The sequence below is a fragment of the Bubalus bubalis genome, chromosome 7 (assembly GCF_019923935.1).
Source record: "Bubalus bubalis isolate 160015118507 breed Murrah chromosome 7, NDDB_SH_1, whole genome shotgun sequence".
NCBI classification, from domain to species: Eukaryota; Metazoa; Chordata; class Mammalia; order Artiodactyla; family Bovidae; genus Bubalus; species Bubalus bubalis.
Window position 1 is genome coordinate 3,418,919 of NC_059163.1, and position 16,959 is coordinate 3,435,877.

The following is a 16,959-nucleotide window of genomic DNA, read 5'->3' on the forward strand; positions in this document are numbered from 1 at the left end:
GTGTGTGTGTGTGTGAGTGTGTATGTGAGTGTATGTGTGAATGCATGTGTGTGTGAGTATGAGTGTGTATGTGTGCGTGTGAGTGTGTGTGTGAGTGTGTCTGAGTATGAGTGTGTGTGTGCGTGTGTGTGTGGTGTGTGTGCGTGCATGTGTATGTCAGTGTGGTCTGTGTGAGTGTGGTGTGTGTGTGTGAGTGTGCATGTGTTTGTGTGAGTGTGTGTGTGAGTGTGCATGTGTCTGTGTGAGTGTGTGAGTGTATGAGTGTGTGTGTGTGAGTGTATGAGTGTGTGTGTATGTGTGAGTGTGGGGTGTGTGACTGTGTGTGTGTGTGTGTGAATGTGCGTGTGCATGTGTGAGTGTGCATGTGTGTGTATGAGTGTGTGTGCATGTGTGAGTGTGTGTGTCATGCACCAGCTCTGCCCGTAACTTGGTAACAGCAGGTGGGGTTGTCCACAAGGACACACCCCTCTGGGGATCATGGACGGCCACGCCCAGAGCTCGTCTGGGTGTCAGGGGTGACAGGGACCAAACGCCTGTGTTCCAGAGCGTTCGTGGGAACCGGAAGCCAGGGGAGAGCGGTGGACAGCAGGGCAGGAAGGACTCTCAGCTGGCGTGGGCCTGTTGTTTCCAGAGGGAGGGTCTGCGGCAGAGGCTAGGCTGGGGCCTGGGTGGGCGGTGACCCGCTGCCCCCAGCCAGCTCGCTCCAGCTCTGCGGACGCCTGAGTTCTCGGTCCGCCTGGTGCTGTAGCGTCAGCCGCTCTCTCCTCGCCCCAGGCGCCAGCACCAGAGCGCCCCTCAGCTGGCCACCCCGAGGGACTCCGTCCGCATCCCATTCTCTCCCTTTGTGAGTCTTTTCCATCCAGAGTCCTCTTGTCTACAGACTTCTGTGTCTCTTTAAGGGACTGCGTGAGCCCTTTCCCCATCATGGGTTTGTCAGCACATTTCAATACCTGCCCAAATCCCTTCAGCTGCCTGGCCCAGCGGTTAAACGGTTGCGTGGATTCCAGCCGATGCTGGGCTGATCAGTTTCCTTTGCCTCATCTCAGTGATTTGTTATGACAACCGTGGGAGATCAGTATGATTAACCCTTTGCTACAGATGAGGACTTTGAGGCTCAGAGAGGTTAAGTAACTTGCCCCAGGTCACACAGCAGCGGGAGCGAGGATCCACGCCCAGGCTTCCTGTCTCTAAAGCCCAGAGTTCACTTATCACAGTATCCTGTAGTTACGCTGCAGCTGACACTGTGCGGGTGGACTTCTGTGGACGTTCATAGTCATTTCCTTGAGATAGAGTCCCAGAGACAGACGGCTGGGTTAGAGGGTAGGAGCCGTTCGCACACTCCTTTGAGTCGGTAAAAGAGCCTTTGAGCCAAACAGTATTCCAGAACACGGATTGTCTTCCCACCACGGCCCGCCCCCTCCCGACCATTTCTCAGAAATGACCATGGTTGACCGCCAAAGAGGGGGCCTCTTGGGGTCACCCACAGCTGCTCAGAGCCCTTCGTGACTCTCGGCTACTTGCTCAGGCAGATGGAATGTAAGGACAGCATATTGCCTTGATGAGGACTTCTGGCAGATGACAGAGGATGAGGTGCTTGGATGGCATCACCGACTCGATGGACATGAGTTTGAGCAAGCGCCGGGAGTTGGTGATGGACAGGGAAGCCTGGCGTGCTGCAGTCCATGGGGTCGCAAAGAGTGGGACATCCCTAAGCGACTGAAATGAATGTATTTGGACTCTCTATTTTTAGCAGGCAGAGGTCTGGCTTTACTGTCTGGCCTTAACCTTAGGCACCTGGGCAGCTACAGTCTGCTCCGCAGCAGAGATGACCCGGGACTGTGGGGGGCATCGTGGCACCAGTGGGACCCAGCTCGCAGGGCAGAAAAGCTGCTTTCATTCCGTCTCCTGGTGCCTCCGTGATGGAGACTCCGGTTTAAAGGGGCACTCGATCCCTCTGCACGCTTTTCTCCTTTGAGGGATAATCAGTGCCGCCATAGCTTTAAGAAGATTGGAAAATGAGCCAAACCCCAGAGCCAAGGGTGTCTGGGAGCCAGCTGTCCCTCAGGGCTGAATCGCTGCAGGAGGCATTTGCAGAGGACAATAATTCTCCTGCACAGGCCCCGGGGAGCCTGTTCTTCCCTAGTCGGGGTGCAGCTGCTGGGGCTACACCGGGGTGCGAGATTGAACAAAGGGGTCTCGCTCTCGGCTGGGAGGGGGCCAGATCCAGAACCAAGTGCCGGCCTCGGGTCTGCCAGGTGAGTGACGTCAGTCCAACGACGACCTGGACGGTGTCCCCGCACGACTCGGGGCTCATGTCATGCGAGCTCGTGGGATCCTCTGTGTGCTGCCGTCCGCCCGGCTGAGGACACGGGGCCCAGAGAGGCCGGGGACCTGCCCAGGGGCCCACAGCATGATGCGCGGGACGAGCCTGCATCACCCGGGCAGCCCTGGCGTCCCGACTCTCAGCTGCTCAGCTTTCTGTCCAAAGAGCCAGCCGCTCCTTGGAGACATGGAAGGAAGAATTTCCAAGCCCACGGGCGGCTGTTAGCACGGAATGGTACGTGCAGCCCTGTGGCCTAGGCGAGGGGGACAGGGGACGACGGGGAGACCCAGGAGAGGCCCACCGCCTTGCCCCATGTGGGGCTGGGGGCTGCGCTAAGTCGGTCCCTCCCTCAGGGCCATTGGAGCCCCCAGGTCGCTGTGGGAGGGTGCACCAAGTGTGCTGACCAGTCCACATGCTGAAAGGCGCTGCTGACTGGACCGAGCAGAACCCGGCCCCGGGGACCCTGAGACCCTCCGGAGATTCTGATTCCCAGAGAGCTCTTCTCGAACCTACCAGCCTGAGGAGCCACCTGTGGTGAACGGACGCTGTCTGGTTGCCCTTGCCTCCCGAACCTGCAGGGCGCCGTTCAGGGGGCTCCCCGATCAGACACCAGGAGTTCCTCTCCACCGCCACCATCCGTGTCATCAAGACCTGCACTGCAGAAGGCTTTCACCCTCTCTGTGTAGTAGTAACGACATATGTGTTGCGTTCTGATTTTCTGTGTTGATCTTGGCTGTGCTGGGTCTTCGTTACTGTGCGGCTCTTCCCTAGTTGTGGCGGGCAGGGCTGCTCTCTCGTTGCGGTGTGTGGGCTCCTCATTGCGGTGGGTTCTCTTGCTGTGGAGCACCGGCTTTACGGCATGCAGCCTTCAGGACTTGCAGCCCTCGGGCTCAGTAGCTGTGGGCACGGGCCCAGTTGCCCCGCGGCATGTGGAATCCTCCCGGACCAGGGACGGAACGCGTGTCCCCTGCATTGGCAGGTGGATTCTTTACCACTGGACCACCAGGGGAGCCCCATCATATGTGTTGCTCTGATAGATTTGTACTAGCAATTTTTACTAGTAACTAGCTTTTTACTAGTACTAGTAAATTAATACTAGTACTACTTTGTATTAGTAGCTGTAATAACAACCCCATCCAGAATAAGCTATTAAATATTTACAACCTCGTGACCATAAGAACCTACATAGCTTATTAAAAAGCAGAGACATAACGTAGCTGACAAAGGTCCGTCTAGTCAAAGCTGTGGTTTTCCCAGTAGTCATGTATGGATGTGACAGTTGGACCATAAAGAAAGCTGAATGCTAAAGATCTATTGCTTTTGAACTGTGGTTGGAGAAGACTCTTGAGAGTCCCTGGGACTGCGAGGAGATCCAACCAGTCCATCCTAAAGGAGATCAGTCCTGAATATTCATTGGAAGGACTGATGCTGAAGCTTAAGCTCCAATACTTTGGCCACCTGATGTGAAGAGCTGACTCACTGGAAAAGACACTGATGCTGGGAAAGATTGAGGGCAGGAGGAGAACGGGACAACAGAGGATGAGATGGTTGGATGGCATCACTGACCCTATGGACATGAGTTTGAGCAAGCTCTGGGAGTTGGTGATGTATAGGGAAGCCTGGCATGCTGCAGTCCATGGGGTCACAAAGAGTTGGACAGGACTGAGTGACTCAGCTGAACTGACCATAAGAAAAGGCTTCCCAGGTGGCGCTAGTGGTAAAGAACCTGCCTGCCAATGCAGGAGATACAAAAGATGCTGGCTTGATCCCTGGATCAGGAAGATCCCCTGGAAGAGAGCATGGCAACCCACTTCAGTATTCATGCCTGGAGAATCCTATGGACAGAAAAGCCTGGCAGGCTACAGTCCATGGGGTCGCAAAGAGTCAGACAGGACTGAAATGACTTAGCACGCACGCACACAGCATGACCATAAGAAATTTCTGATAAATTGAGTTCCATGTGGACTGTGGGGTTTTTCTTGTGGAACCATTGGCGTTTTCCATCTCAGAAGCGCCTCTCTTGCAGACGGTTCTGTGGGGGAGGGATAGAAATTGGCTTTCCAGGCAGAAGGGGGATGAATGCCTGCTTTTACTGAGAGCCTGGCTCTGGGTTTTTAAACAGAGGTCCATGGTCTTGCTTTGGCATCTCCAGTCGACTGAAGTTGCCCATTCTTAGAATTTCCCAGAAATGATCTCCTCTGCAATCGGTTAATCTTTAAACGTTTGTTTGTGTATTTGGCTGTTGCGGCGTGTGAACTCTTAGCTGTGGGGTGTGGGGTCTAGCTCCCTGAGCAGGGCACAGACCCAGGCCCCTTTCCCTGGGAGTAGTGAGTCTTAGCTGCTGGACCACTAGGGAGGTTCCCTCGGTTAATGTTTTGATGAAAACATTTAAGCATTGATTTGAAGATGGGCTGCAGAGTTTTTCAAGACCCTGGCTTAGGGGCTGCAACGCTTGAAGACCCCAGACGGACCAGATGGCAGGCTGGTCCTCTGCAGGGAGGGGCGTGAAGGCTGCTGCCTCGGGAACCAAGCCTGGCTCCCACGAGCCCTGGGACCTGTCCTGGGGGAAGGTGCCCCCTCCTCCACTCGGCAAGTCCCCCCCACCCAGTCCTCCCAGGGCAGGAGGTGTGTGTTAGGGTCAGTGCCTGCGTGCCTGGCCTGTCTCCCTCCTGCAGGGGGTCTGGCCTCATCCACACTGGGGGAGACGGGTGTGGGGAGTCAGGAAGCCTCGTTGTGGTCTGGGGGTGATCATTTGTCCTTATGGGATCTTCCCATCCAGAACAGGGCCTAGCACATAGTAGGTGCCCAGGTACTGACCGCCTCCCCCATCTGGTATTTCTGTGCTGGGGACAGCACAGCTGGAGGGGCTGGGGGCTCGTGGGCATCTCCGCTTCACCCCTGGGGGGCTCAAGGAGGCGAGGAGACCCTGGACTGGCCCCCCAGCACGGCCTCCTTCCCTTTCTAGAGGCTTCCACAAGGAGGTCCACTCAGCTCCAGGCTGAGGGGCCCAAGCTGGCGTTCCAGGGGTTCAGCGGGCCACCCCGAGTTCCCCCCGAGGCCCGTGTGTGCCCCGTCAGGACCCGGGAGCTGGTGGTCGCCTGCTAACTCGGCTCTACCTGTGTGTCCCCAGCGTGCGGCTGTGACCTGGCCGAGGGCGGCTTCTTTGTGCGGCAGGGCGAGTACATCTGCACGCAGGACTACCAGAGGCTGTACGGGACCCGCTGCTTCAGCTGCGACCGCTTCATCGAGGGCGAGGTGGTGTCGGCTCTGGGCAAGACCTACCACCCCGACTGCTTCGTGTGCGCCGTCTGCCGGTGAGCGGGGCCCGCCTCCCTCTTCCTGTCCTCTCTCCTCCCCCTCCTCCCCTCGCTCCCCCTCCTCCCTCCTCCCTCCTCCCCCTCCCGCTTCCTTGCCTCCCTCCTCCGTCTTCCTTTCCTCCCCCCTCCCTCCCCCTCCCTTTCTCCCACTGGTTCAGGGCCAAGCGTGGCAGACAGACCCTGACCCTGCACGGAGGCACACCTCTGTCCAGCCCCACGCCCTGCTGGCCCCCCGCCCCTTGCCACACAGGGCTGAGCCCTCTCCCAGGGACGCAGAGGCCCATGGGTGCCGAGGCTGCCGGCCCCTTGCCACACAGGACTGAGACCTCTCCCAGGGACGCAGAGGCCCATGGGTGCCGAGGCTGCCGGCCCGTGGCCGCCGATGGCTTCTAGGGCACTCTCCCCTTCCCCGCCCCGGCCTCCGCAGCCCCCTTGGCCGGGTCCTGTCCTGTCTGCCGCCTCACGTTGGTGCCACGATGCCCTCGCTTCAGCCCCTCTGAGCCCACCCACTGCCTCTCCCCTCTCCTCTGCTGTCCGGGAGCCGCCCACCCGTGGCCCCCGCCCCTGGTCTGTGGGTGCCACAATCCACCAGGCAGCACAGGCGTCTTCCCAGGTCCCTCCCATTCCAAACTCTGCCCAGCTTCTGCCCCGCGCGGGCTCAGAATTTGTGTGCCCGGAGTTCCACCAAGGCCTCCGTGCTGGGGTCCCTGCTTCCCCCCTGCCTGTCACTGCTCCACGCCGCCCCCATGGGCTCCACGAGGAAGTGTGAGCCGCCAGCCCGGCTGAGAGGAGCGTCATGGTGTGTTCCAGTCCCTGCACTTCGCTCACTCGGTCACCTGTGCAGGCGTTTCTCAGCGCCTCTGCGGGGCCAGACGCCGGGCTGGCCCTGGTGACTGGAGCCGCCTTAGCTGGACCCTGCAGGGCACAGCGTCCAGCGACATGGGGCCACGGCCAGACTGGCCTCCCCCGGGGCCTCTGCCCTCCTTCTCTCCTCATGGGCCCGCTGCCATCCTGGCCCCACAACCCCGCTGGGCACCGTGTCCTGGGGCTGCCCGATGCGAGTGCCCATGGGCAGGGGCTGAATCAGACTTCTCTCTGGTGCCCAGAGCCTGGCACGGAGCAGGTGGGCAGTGAGTCGTCCCTGGAGGCAGACTGAGGGGCTCACCCTCAGCCACAGGGCTGCACCCACTCCCCTCTCTGCCCTGCACCTCTGGGGCTCGGAGAGGGGTCAGCGGGCCGCCCCTTCCCTCCCCCTCTTCCTCTCTCCCCCTCCCTGTGCAGCCCCAGATACATCGCTCTCCGGGGAATGTTCCATTTGTAGAAAACAAAGACTGAAAACCTCCGGGTTTGTTTTCTCTCTGTTCTGTGTCTCACCCCACCCAACTGCAAGGGGACTTTTTGGAGTGCTGTTCCTGAAGCTGTTTTCTGTAGTTACAGCCTCTGCTCCAGACAGAAATGGGAGCTTTGTCAAGGGCGGGGGAAGGTGCTGAGCTGGGAAGCCAGGATGACAAGGGGCGTTTCTAACGGAGGGCCACTGTGTGTCATGGCAACCTGTCTGGGTCAAGTTTCCCCAAGGGTGATCTGCATGCTTGATTTCTCTGCGCGTAGCTTAGAGACGTAATCACCGCGAGTTTGAAGGGTCACCTCTGTGATCCACCCTTTTAAAAATAACAGCTGACGGCTCTGTGGTTCTGGAGTCACCGGGCCTGGACTTATCCATCCGCTATAAACAACTAGAAAACAAACCAAAAAAAAAAAAAAAAATAGACAAAACAGTTGTTTTGGGAGATACTGGGGCACAGGCCCAGGACTAACAGAGGAGTCGAATGCCGGGACCCCAGTGACCACCCAGATTCCGCCCACAGGCTGTTTCTTGAGCCAAGGAGGGTATGGCGTCCTCCCTGGGTTAGGAGAGAGCGAGACGAGAGACAGAGCCGCAGCCAGACCAGCGTGGCCGAGGGGAGAGCGCCGTGCAGAACGAGAGTGCGGGAGAATCATATAGAGCTGCCTTTGGATCCTGGACCACAATGAACAAAATCCCAGACTTTAAAATAAAGACAGAAACCCAACGTGCGGTTTTGCACGCTCCTAGTGGCCGAGCTTTCTGCAAGACCCAGGCAGGAAGGCAAACCACACAGAGCTGGCCCCAGACAGACCTAGGTTTGACTCTGGCTCTGAAAGGCAGCAGCTGTATGTCCTTGGGAGAGTTAACCGCCTTCTCTGAACTTCAGTTTTCTCACGGATAGAGGAAAATGAAGACCCACGTGGACAAGCACGCTAAACAGCTGTTGGAGGAGGCGGGAACTAAGAGTCTGTCATGGAGCCTGGCTGGCAGCAGCAGTTCAGTACATGGCATTGTTGCCTTGAGTGCTGAAGTGAGCAGCGTCCCGGGTGGTCAGAGGAGGCGGGGTCGGATGCGGGAGGCCCACAGCCTAGCCTGCCCGGTGGCTTGGTGGCTGGCCGCTGTGTGTAAGCGCCAGCCGGCCCCCGCCTGCCCTCCCCACGGCCCTGTGGTTCTGCCTGCTGGTGTGATGAGGAGACCGCAGCCAGGCCGTCCAGTGACCAGTCTGAAGTCGCCTGGAGGGGCCGCGGCGGCGCCTGCACTGGGAGGCCCTGCGTCCCGGGCCTGGTCTCCGGGGGAGGTGGCGCGTGGTGTCCAGGCTGGTGCTCCCCCAGGAGAAGAGCTGGGTGGGGGGGTCCTGGCTGGTAACGCGCTGTTTTATTTCAGGTCGCCCTTCCCGCCGGGGGACCGAGTGACCTTCAATGGCAAGGAATGCATGTGCCAGAAGTGCTCCCTGCCCAAGTCAGCGGGCAGCAGCGTGCCCCTGTGCCAGGGCCTCTGGAGTAAGTGGGTGAGGCAGGGCTGGGGGGGCGGCCTCTGCGGTGCCGGGAGGGGGCTGACGACACTGGGAGCCAAAGCGGAAGCAGCGGGAACGGATAACTGCCATTAAACGTGCCGCAGGGAGTCGGGGCCAGGGCTCTCTGGGGTGCTCCCACCTCTGAGCCTTGGCTCAGCCCGTGATGCCTCCACCCCCGGCCCCCGTGTGCCCTTCCGCTTTCAGCCCGGCTCTAGGCCACCTCCTCCAGGAAGCCTTCCGGCCTCCTCTGGTCCTCTCCCTCCAGCACCCACACTCAGCTCCCACCGTTCATTCCATACCACCCAGAAACCCGTAGGGAGGGCCATGAGGGGAGGGGTGACCTCTGGGCTCCTGTGGTCTGCGGCTCTCTGATAACTGCTCCATCCCCTGGGAGCTGAGCCAAGGCATGTATGCAGTGGGTGCTCAATACATGCTTCTGAATGGAGAAGGGGGTTGTCAGGAGCCTGTGGGCATGGGGCAGAGTGAGAGCAGGGTTGGGGCACAGAGGTGCTGGCCTCACGGCCTGAGTGGCTGTTCTGGGACCAAAGATGGGACAGAGGGGTGGGGAGGGAGCCCAACACTCTGGGACGGCTCCCACGAGCTCCCACTGCAGAAACGGGGTGTTCAGAGCCCACCCTGCATGCAGGGTCCCTGTGGTGTCCCCAGGGCCAGGGCCATATGTCCTGAGACAGAGGAGGGGTTTGTACTGACCCCCAGAGCCAGCCCCTTGCTCACAGTCCCCTCCCCACCAGCCCACCGTGTCCCTGACACTGAAATCTGCACAGAGAAGGCTGCATACCCTTCTGGGAGCCAAATGTTGGCTTCAGGGGCTGGTAAGAATTTTATCTGATAAGTGAGGTGAAGCCTTCATCCCCGGGGAGGCAAGCTCACAGCAGGCCCCACTGGTGAGGCTGTGGCTTTGGGGTCTGCTGGGAGAGGTCTCCAGTCACAGCTTTCTCTGCAGCTGAGGTCTGGATTGATTAAAGAATTTGAGGATGTGCTCCAACAAACAATCCTATTATCATTTAATCTGAAATAGCAAAAAAAAAAAAAAAAAAAAACTACAGCATAATTCAAAAGGCAGGGATTTGTTTGAACAGTTTGTCCAGAGTATCCTGGCAGCCAGAGTGAAAAGGGAAGCCTGTCCAACCACAGACTCATTGTCTGAGACTTCTTTTTGAGATTTTTAAAAAAATGCCATGGGCAGAAAGGCTGCCCTGTCCAAATGGAAATTTATTTTAAAATGCCAAATTTGTGTTTTCAAAAACAAATGCTCGCTTGAGCCCTGGATGGTCTAATAATATAAGGGGCCCCTGCTCCCGGTCCACGGTGATAATCTGCAGCTTAGAACCATTTTTGTGCCTTGTGGTTATTTAGTCGCTCAGTCGTGTCCGACTCTCTGAGACCCCACGGACCACAGCACGCCAGGCTCCCCTGTCCTTCACTGTCTCCCAGAGTTCACTCAAACTCATGTCCATTGAGTCGGTGATGCCATCCAACCATCTCATCCTCTGTCGTCCCCTTCTCCTCCTGCCTTCAGTCTTTCCCAGCATCAGGGTATTTTCCAGTGAGTCGGCTCTTTGCATCAGGTGGCCAAAGTATTGGAGCTTCAGCTGCATTTTTGTTCCTGGAAAGCACTGAATGTCCATCACCAGCTTGTGGCTTCTGTGTGGATGTCTACACATCCCAGCTCCTGCCTCCTTTTGTCCCCAGAGCAGCCTAAGGGCAGGGGTTCCTCCCTCCTTCTCCAGGAGCATATGTGCCCTGAGTCTGGCGGGGAGGGCAGATGTGCTGGGTGCCCAGTGTCCAGCAAGGAACAGGTGGGGCTGAGGTTTGAGCCAAGCCCATTAAATTCCAAAGAGGGGAGCCTGCCCCGCTGTGAACAGAGGCTTTTTGTGAGATACTGTTTGATCTGAAACTTGAAGCACAGGCTTCAGGAAGTAGGCATTGAGGTGAGGGTACTGCATAAGCTGGGGGCAGCCGCCACCCCCATGTGAGTGGACAAGGGGGCTTCTGTGTGGGGGCAGGGGGTGGGAGTGACGCCAAAGAGACCAAAATCAGGTGGCAAAACCATACCAGGGGGCTCCAACTGCATCCTGGAGGCAGTAGGGAGCCAGAGATGGCTACTGAGGGAGGGAGTGCCCACGTGGGTTGGGAGCACTGGGAGTGTGAGCCTGAGCAGCAGTCTGCCCTGCAGGGGGTGGCAGAGAGGGGCACCCTGGGGAGGGGCCCAGTCCCTTCCTGCCCCCATTCTTCCTGACCCCGTCCTTCCTGCACCCCCGTCCTTCCTGCCCCCTGGTCTTTCCTGCCCTCCCGTCCTTCCTGCCCCCCCTCCCCCTGGCCCCTTCCTGCCCACCCCCCCCCCGTCCTTCCTGCTCCCTGGTCTTTCCTGCCCTCCTGTCCTTCCTGCCCCCCCAGGCCCCTTCCTGACCCCCTAGTCCTTCCTGCCCCCCCACCCCCGTCCTTCCTGCCCAACCCCCCCGTCCTTCCTCCCCCCACCCCCCGCCCCGTCCTTCCTGCCCCCTGGTCCTTCCTGCCCCCGTCCTTCCTGGCTCCTGTCCTTCCTGCCCCCTGGGCCTTCGTGCCCCAGTCCTTCCTGCCCCTGTCCTTCCTGCCCCCTGTCCTTCCTAGCTCCTGTCCTTCCTGCCCCCGTCCTTCCTGCCCCCTGGTCCTTCCTGCCCCCGTCCTTCCTGGCTCCTGTCCTTCCTGCCCCCTGGTCCTTCCTGCCCCCAGTCCCTTCCTGCCCCCAGCCCTTCCTGCCCCTCCTCGTCCTTCCTGCCCTCCCCGTCCTTCCTGCCCCCCCGTCCTTTCTGCCCCCTGGTCCTTCCTGCCTAGGGTGGACAGCTGCAGGTGGCCACCTTTGGGTACTGCCTTCCCCAGGGGAAGTAAGAGTGACCAGCTCCTCCCGTGGGAGTCTCGCTCAGTCCCAGGGCCCTGCACCTCCCTCCCCCGCTCTCTGGCCTGAGTCTGTTGCTTAGTAACAGGATCCATGCTTCTGGCTGGACGCCAAGGCTTCCCTGGGCAGGGATGCGCCCCTCCCTCTGGGTGTCCACCACCTCCCTTCTTGACTGAGCCTCCACGATGCTGCACCCTGGGCTGCCTCTCCCAGTGCCTGGGAGAGGGTGTCCTCCCAGAGGGCCCCCTTTTCTCCCAGCCAGGCTCCCAGGTCGAGCCCATACTTTGTCAGGCACTTTTAAGAATTAGAACCCAGTGGGTTCCTTATCAAAGGTCAGTCTCTGATTTGACCCAGAGCTCCCTGACCCAGTTAGATCTGAGGGGACAGTGGGCTTCACCCCACTCCCGCCCCGAGACCCTAGCTGGGGCTCAGAGGCCCCCGGCACGTCCTGGGTCTCACACAGGGCCGGGCCTTGAACCCGTGATCAGGCCTGGCAGAGGAGGGGGCACTTGAAGGGAAACGAGGAAACTGTCTGGAAGATTCTAGAAGGCCACGCGGGGGACGGGGCCCAGGCCCATTCTGCTGCCGTGATGGCAGAGCCAGGCCCAGGTTGCAGAGTGAGACCTCCCGGGGCCTCCGCCCCGCCCCTGCCCTGGGCTGCGGGGCGCATGCCCTCAAGGGCATCCCGGCACCGACAGCAGTTGGCGACGGGCTTCCTCACACGCGGTTCCACCGTCACCGGCAAAGCAGTGCGAACCCATGCTGAGCTCCAGATGTTTTCAGAAAAGGATGATTGCGTCTCCATGACAACGGCCCTTGCAGCTTGCTCTGGCCTCCGCGTTCACAGCTCACTGTTAATGAGGCTGCACCCCGAGTTCAGGGGGATGAGCGGCTGCACCCCGAGTTCAGGGGATGAGCGGCTGCACCCCGAGTTCAGGGGGATGAGCGGCTGCACCCCGAGTTCAGGGGGATGAGAGGCTGCACCCCGAGTTCAGGGGGATGAGAGGCTGCACCCCGAATTCAGGGGGGATGAGAGGCTGCACCCCGAATTCAGGGGGGATGAGAGGCTGCACCCCGAGTTCAGGGGGGATGAGAGGCTGCACCCCGAGTTCAGGGGGATGAGAGGCTGCACCCCGAATTCAGGGGGATGAGAGGCTGCACCCCGAGTTCAGGGGGATGAGAGGCTGCACCCCGAATTCAGGGGGATGAGAGGCTGCACCCCGAATTCGGGGGGATGAGCGAAGAGACTGGGGTTAGGGGGATGTCCCCCGGCAGCTGCAGGTGGCACGTTGGGCTGAGCCTCGGACCCTGCCCTGTGGGAGGGCGCGCTGCTGATGCGGCCAGAGGCAGAGAGGAGACGTGGGCTTCCTCTCAGCAGTAGCAGGGGTAACTCCAGTGTTCACGTGCGCTTATTCGTGTATCAAACGCATCTTCCAGCCCACGGGCCACTTTTACTCTTCTTCACCGCCTGACAGCTATGTGAGGCCGGTTCCTTTACCGTCCCCATGAAGTGCGTCCCTGTTTTAGCGGGCACAGAGAGGTGAAGCGACTTGGTCGCTGTCACACAGCTTGGGGGGCAGCCTGGTTCCAAGGTCCGTGTTTCCAGCCACTGCCAGTGGTCTGCCTCCTCCCAGGTCTGTCTGGCACAGTCCAGGAGGCTTTTGTGTTGCCCACTTGGGGAGACCCGAACGGAGGCTCCAAGCAGGCTTTCTTGACTTGGGCACTGTTGACATTTGGGGCCTGATGATTCGTTGCTGCGGGGGTAACCTGTGTGCTGGAGGGTGTGCAGAGCATCCCTGGTCTCCAGGCTCCAGGAGCACCCCTCCCCACCCAGCTGGGATGGTCAGAATTGTCTCCAGATGTTGCCCAAAGCCCGGGGAAGCAAAATGGCCTTGGTTGAGACTGGTAGAGAGTGTGCGTGTACCCGGGGTCACCTGCTAGGTGAGGGCCCAGGGTGGCTTGATCAGGGATGGGCATGGCTGGAGCGGCAGAGTGGAGGGCCAGCCAGGAGCCCAAAGCAGGCTGGGGGCCGTGGGTGGGAAAGCACCAGTCACCTGGGGACCAAGGCACTGCCAGGGGCCTGGTTCCAACCTGGGCTGGGACCCGGACCCAGAGTGCAGGAGGAGGTCAGAGTGTCCGGCGTCCAAGATGCGGCACAGAAGGAGCTCAGAGGCCAGGCTGGAAGGGGCGTTACGGCAGGCGAGCACTTGGAGGTCAGGCGTGGGGGCCTCTGACCTCTCTATCTCTGCACCTTTCCTAAGGGGGCACGGTTAGGGGTAGAGTTCACCCGCCCACAGAGGAGGGCAGAGGGGCCACCAGAGCTCCTGCCATCACGGCACCCTGCGGCCCAGGGACCCTCCCTCTCAGGACAGCCCCCAGTGCGAGGGGCCTCTGTCCGAGTCCACATCTGCTTGCCGAGGCCTGGAAGCCCATCTCTGGGAGGCGGGGCCTCCATCGGTTCATCCGGGTATCCCTGGATCGCGGCCCGGACTGCATGCAGTCAGCGCTCAATGCATGCAGGAATGAGCTTCAGGGTTTATTTTCCACATGGTCACATCGGCTGTTGTGTAATAGCGTCTTCCTTCAATGCTGGACGCTCCCCTCTGTCCTGCCGCTGTCCCTGCCCTCGTGGCGTGGGCCTGACGTCCCAGTGCTGCGGGCACCCGCAGCCCCGCGCCCCTCGCCCGGGAGGATGACGTCTGTGCTGCGTTCTTTCTTCCAGGTTGTGGGGGCTGCGGAGCCGAGATCAAGAACGGCCAGTCCTTGGTGGCCTTGGACAAACACTGGCACCTGGGCTGTTTCAAGTGCAAGACCTGCGGCAAACAGCTGAACGCGGAGTACATCAGCAAGTGAGTGGGCGGGGCGGCCCACCTGCGCGTGGAAGGGGGCGGGGCTCCTCCTGTGTCCAACCTGCACTCTTGGCCTCAGCCTCCACCCCAAGTCTGCAAGGCGAGCCCCGCCAGAACGCCAGGACTTGGCCTGTCTGTCCCAAAACCCTTGTCCTGTCCCCCCACCAGCCTGGCTTCCCTGACACAGAGACGCTCATTTCTGTTCAATGAGCCGTGGCGTTAGGGCTCCTGCCTTTGACCTCGGGGCAAGCGCCGTCCCTGGGTGTCGCCCTCCCTGTGGGACCTGCCGCCCTCTCTGGCGCCCGGATCCCCGCCGAGCACAAAGTGGAGGTCACCCGAGGCTGCTGGCCACAGAGCCAGGGAGGGCTGACAGGCTTAGGGGTCACGGATGTAGCTGTCCTCTGCCGTGGTGCTGACGTGGGGTCCCTGACGGGTGCTCAGAGTACAGGGGTGGCTGGTTTGGGGTGCGTGGGGAGGGAGCTTGTGCAGATCAGGGTCTGAGCCCCTGCTGGTTGGCCAGGAGGGGGCTGCATTAGAATTCTCAGAGACCCCAGGGACGGCAAGCCTCCCGACAGCACAGGGGAAGGAAGGGTCATGGAGTGAGCTCACGGAGCAGCTTGTCTGAGGGCAGAGCGGCTGTCTCCTGCCAGTCAGGGGCGTTTGGGACAACTTCTATCAACGGCTGTGCTGGTTCTTGATGCTCTGGGGAAACAGAACCATCACAGGAATTGATTGGGTTAACAAAAAAATTCCTGCAATAAAACTGCAGAGAATGAAGCACACACACATGTACATGCGTGCACTGTCCGTAAGAGGTGCGTGTGCGCCGGGGATCCGGTCACTGCGTGCACATGCGTCAGTTTCCTGGCGGACCTTGTCCGCTGATTCTGTAAGGTGTGTGAGCTTTGGGGAACCCTGGGGAAGGCTCTCCGGGTTTCTCTGTATCACTTCTTACAAACGCATTTGGACCTACAGTTATCTCAAAGTCAAGCGTTGCCAGGGAAACCAAGATGAGCCTCTGTCCAGGCTGGGTCAGGCTGGGTGAGTTTCTGCTTCCTGTTTCAGAGTAAGAAGAAGGAGTGAGTGACACGCAAGGGTGGCCTTGGGGACCAAGCACTTAAAATAAAATGCTTCCCAGCCCCCAGAGTGCAGCAGCTCACCCACACAGCGTGCGTGTTACTTAGCAGCCTCCAGAACTCAGGAGGAGGGGCCTTGGGGTTGCCATGGAGACGTTTTCTTTGAACCTCCTGGGTTTGCTGCATGTACAGCCTTTTTGAGGGGCTATGATCGGGGCCCTGAGGTCAGGACATTGGAAGGTGGACCCTAGGGGCTCAATTGACATGTTCCATCGCCTGTGCAAGGAAGGACTGCTTTCTCAGTGGGACTGCGAGAAGCACCAGGACCCCACCCCAGGCCTGCCCGCTCCTGCCAGCGTCCGTGGGACCCAGACAAGGTCCCGAGCTTCGACGAAAGGAGGGTGCCATCAGCTCCGTCTGCTGACAGCTTGAGAAACCTTCCCTTCTGTTGGCAGCTGAGCAGAAATCAAGACCAAACTGATGACATGGCAACACATCAGCAGTGCTGGGGGAGACGGGCCAGAGTACCAGATGCCTCCGTCACCAGCCACTGTGCCAGCCGCCTCCGCACCCGACTCCTGATGGACCGGGCCCGGGCCAGGGGCACCGTCCTGGTTGGCAATGATGGTCACAGTGACAGTGGCCTCAGCCAGCAGCTGGCAGGTGCCCGCCGAGTGCCAGGCGCTGGTCACCCCTTGTCATACACAGACCATGCTCTTGCGACCCCCACTTCACAGACAGGAAGCTGAGGCCCAGGCAGGTGAGGTGACCGCTGGGACTGGGGATCTGAGCGCCGGCCAGTCCAGTCACCACGGCCCAGCCGCACCCCACCCGCCCCACATGGAGCGCTGGCACCGTCCCGACACCATCACCACCACGTGCCCCGCGGGGCCGACCTCACCGTGATGATTGCGATCAACTTCTAATGAGCTCTGACCACATGCCACACGCTGTTCAGGCCTGTGCCTGCGTTCCCGTCCTTTGACACCCGCAGGCCAGCTGTGACTTTGCAGCCCAGTGCATGAAGCCCAGCGTCTGAGCAGCCCGCCCGCAGCTGCCCAGATGGACACTCAGGAGCAGCGCCCACCAGTACTTCCCTCTCGTCCATAATCCCCAAAGCCTCAAGCCACGCCCGCACAGAGTTGGCCCGCTGTGCATGGGCAGCGTGAACGCGTTGCGTGTGGTTCAGCTCCTTCCCAAGCAGCGGAAGGTCTGGGCCATGCCCGGGGACAGTGAGGGTCAGTCCCAAGGCATGCCTGCACCACTTAGCATCTTGTCACCCTCAGACCTGGTCTCTGACGTGGGCAGCTTTGTCAGACCCCCTTGTCGGCTCGCAAGGATGCCCCAGAAGGAACAGGAAGCCACCAGATGAGGAAACAGACCATTTTACACCCGACCCGGATGTTGAACATTGGACAGAACAAACTGGAATGAATAGTTGCATGTGCAGAAACTTCTTTTATTTCCCAGACGTGGCTTTGGTTCTTTGGGCTCTCTGGAGCCCTCCACCAGCCCCTCGCTCACCCCTGGGCAGGCGGCCCCACCTCTTGTACCTTGGTTTCTGCACCTGTGAAATGGGACCATTTTTGTGGTATTTCTTATCGGGCTGCTAGGAGGACTGAGGGGCCGTGCTGAGCCCA

General features: G+C 59.9%; 1 protein-coding gene across 29 annotated transcripts in view; it reads left to right on the top strand.

Annotated features, from left to right (window-relative positions):
• ABLIM2 (actin binding LIM protein family member 2) overlaps positions 1-16,959 on the top strand; it is a 166,077-nt gene that overhangs the window by 57,581 nt on the left and 91,537 nt on the right. For 16 of the 29 annotated variants that reach the window (XM_025290545.3, XM_044945589.2, XM_044945588.2 and 13 more), the window contains exons 3-6: positions 5,454-5,637; positions 8,369-8,484; positions 14,117-14,243; positions 15,219-15,284. In XM_025290545.3, the coding sequence (XP_025146330.3) occupies positions 5,454-5,637; positions 8,369-8,484; positions 14,117-14,243; positions 15,219-15,284 (493 nt within the window). The other 13 variants (XM_044945587.2, XM_044945597.2, XM_044945607.2 and 10 more) reach the window with 3 other exon arrangements.